Source organism: Lates calcarifer, linkage group LG18 (assembly GCF_001640805.2).
Source record: "Lates calcarifer isolate ASB-BC8 linkage group LG18, TLL_Latcal_v3, whole genome shotgun sequence".
Classification (NCBI taxonomy): Eukaryota; Metazoa; Chordata; class Actinopteri; family Centropomidae; genus Lates; species Lates calcarifer.
Window position 1 is genome coordinate 288,576 of NC_066850.1, and position 5,736 is coordinate 294,311.

General features: G+C 53.5%; 1 protein-coding gene across 2 annotated transcripts in view; it reads right to left on the reverse strand.

Moving 5' to 3' along the window:
* LOC108892097 (potassium voltage-gated channel subfamily D member 2) overlaps positions 1 to 4,965 on the reverse strand; it is a 53,944-nt gene extending 48,979 nt beyond the window's left edge. For both annotated transcript variants that reach the window (XM_051077866.1, XM_051077865.1), the window contains exon 1: positions 3,214 to 4,965. In XM_051077866.1, the coding sequence (XP_050933823.1) occupies positions 3,214 to 4,325 (1,112 nt within the window). In that variant the 5' untranslated portion in view covers positions 4,326 to 4,965. The remainder of the gene's footprint in view (positions 1 to 3,213) is intronic.
* Positions 4,966 to 5,736: the final 771 nt, after the last annotated feature.

The following is a 5,736-nucleotide window of genomic DNA, read 5'->3' on the forward strand; positions in this document are numbered from 1 at the left end:
CGAGGGTGAGGAGAGGAGAGAGAGGAGGAGGAGAGGAGGAGGAGGAGGTAGGAGAGGAGAGGAGGAGAGGAGGAGGAGGAGGAGGAGGAGGAGGAGGGAGGAGGAGGAGGAGGAGGAGGAGGAGAGGAGAGAGGAGGAGAGAGGAGAGGAGGAGAGGAGGAGAGGAGGAGAGGAGAGGAGGAGGAGGAGGAGGAGAGGAGGAGAGAGAGGAGGAGAGGAGGAGGAGAGGAGAGGTTAAAGTCAGGATCAGTGACTTTGTGTTTGAGCGGCTGCAGACCCTGTAGCTACAGATCCATGATCACATGATCAGAACCTGCCCCCCCCCACCGAGTCGTGGCTTCACCTTTTACATCAGGAATGAAATAACAGGTGGAGAGTTGAGGCTCATTGATCCAGAGCTGCTGTGAATATCAATGACAGAGAGATAAATACACTGCTGCACAGCTGCACCTCACACACACACACACACACACATACACACACACACACACACACACACACACACACACACACACACACACACACACACTCATTCAGCTGCAGGAAAAAGACCTCCTTTTACTTTTGCTCCTTTTAGGTTCACTGAGAGGAAATGAAAGATAAATACAACCAGAGTCTGAGCCCCCCCCCCGTCTGTCTGTCTGTCTCTGTCCCTCGGCATTCTGGGATTTCAGATCAGCTGGTGTCAGCAGAACGATGGAGGAGAGGTTTGATGTAGACCTGATCTGTCTCTGCTCTTCATCTGATTTAATCCACACACTCCTCATCCTCTAATGATCCACTGATCAATTACCTGATCAGATACCTCTGTACTTCAGATACCGCTCCCCGGTGTACCCTCTGTACTTCACCTAAAGAGACTCTTCATCAGCCTCCTGCTCCTCCTCCTGCTCCTCCTCCTCTGACTGTCTGATCCAGAATCAGCTCGGCTCTCAGCGTCATTAAAAGGCTCGTTTCTAAATGAAACAGGAGCAGCGTTTTGGGAAGCAGACGAACTCTCTGACGACAAAAACCATCTTCTGTGCTCGGCTGCTCCTGTAGGTGGCTTCATTACAGAGCCCATTAAAAATAATCACTGAGACGCACAGAGAAAGACTGAGTGTGTGTTCAGAGCAGCTATGGCATTAATTTAATTAGCAGCATTAACAGCGGATCATCCCACAGAGACAAGAAGAGAGTGTAAAAACAGAGAGGTGAAGATCTGAGCCGCTTCACTCTCTCTGGAAGGAAGGCTGATCAGACTGACCTCAGATCAGACGAGTCTTCAAACAACAACAGGAAAAGCTAAAATCACTTCTTCATCAAACCTCGCTGCTCTCAACACAGAACCTTTAAAAATATTAACACCAGCTGGTCGGTAGCGCTCCTGCCCAGATGAGAGCTTCAGTCTGTGCTGATCACATGACTCTGTGTAGTAATGATTACAGGTCAAAGGTCGTGATGTTCTGCTCCTCCTGCTGGGTCACCTGCTGTCAGGGAGGTGCAGGTGGAGTTAAACCGAGCCTGGTACCCATGATGCTCTGACTGTGACTGTGCTCATTAAAGAACAAACACATGTGGATCAGTGAGGGAGCAGCTCAGACAGTCAGGTTACAACCTGTGAGCTGATCCAAGATCAGCAGCTTTAACCTCTGTACTCTGACCACACATACACACACACACACACACACATACCTGTTAACACGTGTTGATGCAGCAGGACACAGTCTGAGCATCTCATCGTTTCTGTTCTTTAACAGGAACAAACAGGATCTGACCTCTGACCCCCCCCCCCAGGTTGATCAGGTCTCTAACCACAGCAGGAGGTCATGTGACTAAATTATACATGTGTGTGTTCGCGTCTGCAGTCGGGTCGACACAGGAAACATGAGACAAAACACTCACACTCACACACACACTCACACTCACACACACACTCACACTCAGGGAGCTGCTGCAGACTCAGACAGACGACAGTTGTGTGTGTGTTGAGGTTAAATCAGGAAACGTTCTACTGTTGAAATGAATCAGTGATCAAACACACGGATCCAGACACAGAGCGAAACACAAACACTGAACCATCAGTGGCTTCATCAATCGATCTGATCGATCTGATTGATCTGATCAGTCTGATCCTCTGTGATGTTCAGCTTCATCTCACATCTACTAAACCTGCAGAGCTCTAACGCATCCTGATCATCAATCCATCAGGTGATTGATCAGGTGATTGATCCGATGTCATGACCTCAGACTGAAGAGAAAACAACAGAAACCATCTTCATGCGTTCAAAGTCAGCTGTAAACACAGGCTGCTGATGTGTGTGTGTGTGTGTGTGTGTGTGTGTGTGTGTGTGTGTGTTGGGGGGGGCAGCCACCTGTTTGATATCAGCTGATAAAATATTGATGAGTTTGTTTCCATGAAGTGAAGAAGTCATAACATCAACAGCTGTTAGAGCAGCAGGCAGGAGAGTGTGTGTGTGTGTGTGTGTGTGTGTGTAAATCACCTGTTGGAGCAGATTTTATTGCATCAACCTGCAGAGCCAGCAACCAATCAGCAACCAGGAAAACCTCACCTGTGTATCTGCTGACACTTATTAAACTGTCAGATTCTGACTCTACTGAGCATGCTCAGTGCAGACGGCGGTTACAGAGAGCTTACTACAACACACACACACACACACACACACACTCTGATTGGTTGTTTCTCTTTGTGAATATTTCAAGGAAAGTTAAATCGAAAGAAACTGGACTTAGTTGTAGTCTAGAAAACTGGTCCAACTGAGTCTAAGTCCTGATTTCGATTTAACTTTCCTTGAGATAACTATGACCTGGATGAATGAGAATATTCACAGGCTCTTTGTGAACATTAACGTCTCACATCAGGTGTGTCACAGGTGTGTCTCCTCCTCATGGTCTGTCACAGTGACCTTTGACCTCTGACTGTCACTCAGACTGAACTCATTCATTCATTTCAGGAACTGGATGTGATGAGACAGAAGAACATGAGGACCGGTTCACCTCCGGTTCACCTCCGGTTCACCTCCTCACTGAGCAGCTCACAGCCTGAGGTCACACTCACTCTGTCACTTCACTGTTTTCAGCCAGTTTCAGTTTCTAACTCTGCTCTTTAAAAACTAAAACCACAGAAAATCCAGCTGGAGTTTTGAATCGGGATCAGCCCCGCCCATTCTTTGAGCCCCGCCCCCTCACGCACACGTCATCAGCGTCACTCACCCCAGCGTCGTCATGGTGACGATGGTGTACCAGAAGGCGGCCGGGATGCTGGTGAACTTGCTGGCGCTGGATCCTTTCTCCGCGTAGAACATGACGGTGGCGAAGATGATGATGGCCATGGTGAGAGAGAAGAGCAGGAAGCCGAGCTCCGAGGCGCAGCTCTTCAGGGTGTAGCCCAGGATGCGAAGTCCCGCAGAGTGTCGCGAGAACTTGAAAATCCGAAACACCCTGAAGACGCGCAGCGTGACGAAGGCGCCGCTCACGTCCTCGTTGTCCGTCATGACCAGGCCGATGTAGTAGGGCATGATGGCCACCACGTCGATGATGCTCATCACGCTCTTGACGAACTTGTAGCGGCTGGGCGCGGCCAGCAGCCGCAGCAGGTACTCCACCGTGAAGATCATGACGCACGCGGTGTCCAGGCAGAAGAAGGCCAACGCGTACCGCTCCCCGCACGACACCACCTTGGCGCGGTTCGGCGCGGTGCCGCACGGGACCGTCTCCACCACGTTGGCCAGAACCGACACCGCGATGAAGAAGCCGGTGACGTAGTAGAAGACCAGCGCCATGGTGGAGGTGTGCGGGTTCTCGAAGGCGCGCCACATGGTCTCCCGGAAGCTCATGTCCGGGGGGACCAGCTCGTTGGTGGCGTCGGTCTCCTCGTCGTCCTGGATCCGCTCCTGGTTCTCCCGCCGCCGGTCCTTGTAGTCCTCGTAGCAGCAGTCCCCGATGATCTCCGGGATGATGCCGAAGAACGCCAGCTCCTCGTCGTAGGCGGAGATGCACTCCTGCCGCGGGTAGTGCAGCTTCCCGGTGCGGTAGAAGTTGAGGATGTGGCGGAAGATGTCCGGGTCGCGGTCGAAGAAGTACTCGTTACTCTCCTCGTGGAAGAAGAAGTCCCGCTCCGAGCTGCCCAGCAGGGTGTCCGGGTACCGCTCCAACGTGTCCCGCCACGTCTGGAACTTTGTGCCGCTCACGTTGAGAACGATCAGCCCCTCGTGTCCGCGGCGCTTGTCCTTCGGGGGCACCGGCATGGGCGCGGTGGCCACGGGCATCCAGCCGATGGCCGCCGCGCGGGCGAACGGCAGCCACGCCGCGACTCCTGCCGCCATGCTGCTCCCGGAGCTGTGCGGAGGCTCGTTAGAGGAGGTTCACGGAGCGGCGGAGCGGCGAGCGGACATCCGGTGAGAGAAGACGGCGAGCGGGCAACAGATGGAGCCGAACAAAAAGAGGATTTAACGCTCCAAGTCGACGCGTAAAGAGAAGAGTCCACAGATCCACAGGAGCGGAGTGTGTGTCCGCGTAAAACACACCAAACACACACACACACACACACACACACACACACACACTGAAACTCCTGAAGCTGTAATTCTCTGCTTAAACCCGTTAAACCCGCTCCCCGGTGCTTCCTCTCCTCTCACACTGTGTTTCCTTCCGCAGCAACAAGTCCAGCATCAGGATGATCCCGCGCTCCGCACCGGGACACGGAGCAGGACCTGATCCGCCGCACGCATGCTTCACCCCGGCTCTGCACGCCGGAGCCTCCCGGTCCCTGAGCGAGCGACCACGGAGAGAGGGGGAGGGGGGAGGGGGCAGCTCCTGCAGCCGCAGCGGAGAGGAGGTCCGAGCCGAGCCGAGCTGCAGCGGAGGGACAGGAGGTGTTCAGCTCGAGGCGAAGCGACCAACGCGGCTTGTTCTGCGGTCACACAGGTGCTGAGAGACGGAGAGCCACGATACACTCTCTCTCTCTCTCTCTCCCTCTCTGTCTCTCTCTCTCTCTCTCTCTCTCTCCCTCTCTCCCCCTCTCCCTCTCTCTCTCTCTCTCTCCCTCTCTCTCTCCCTCTCTCTCTCTCCCTCTCTCTCTCCCCCCTCTCTCTCTCCCTCTCTCTCTCTCCCTCTCTCCCTCTCTGTCTCTCTCTCTCTCCCTCTCTCTCTCTCTCTCTCTCTCTCCCTCTCTCTCTCCGGTTGGGGGCGTGTCGCAGGAGAAACCCCGCGGATCACAGTCTCCGTTACGCGCAGAGAACCTGTCCGTCTCTCTGCTCTCAGCCTGCACCGTGTTCCGGGACACACGCGCTGACGATCAGGTGTCAGGGGTGCGTTTGTTCGAGAGCCCCGGGCGGGGACAACAGGCGGGTCCGCGTGCTCCCGCTGCAGAGAGGCAGTTTTGAGGCAGCGGCCGCAGGGAGCGCGCAGGAGGTGTCACACAGGTTTAATGGTTTTGCAGAGTCAGCAGGTCTCAGATCAGATCTGTCAGACCTGCAGCAGCGCGGTCAGGAGGACTGAAGAGACTCACATGAATAAACTGATCCAGGATCTGGGCCCTGTTTAAATTTAAACTGTAAACAGATGGAAAATAGAGAGTCCAGATCAGCTTTACACCAACATCTGATCAGTTATTAATAACCATCAGTCGGGGGGGGGGGTTAAAACATTAAACTTCTTCAGCATCAGTCAGGATGTGTTTTTACACTTTATCATAAAGAGACAGGTTCACTACTCAACACACACACCTGAACACAC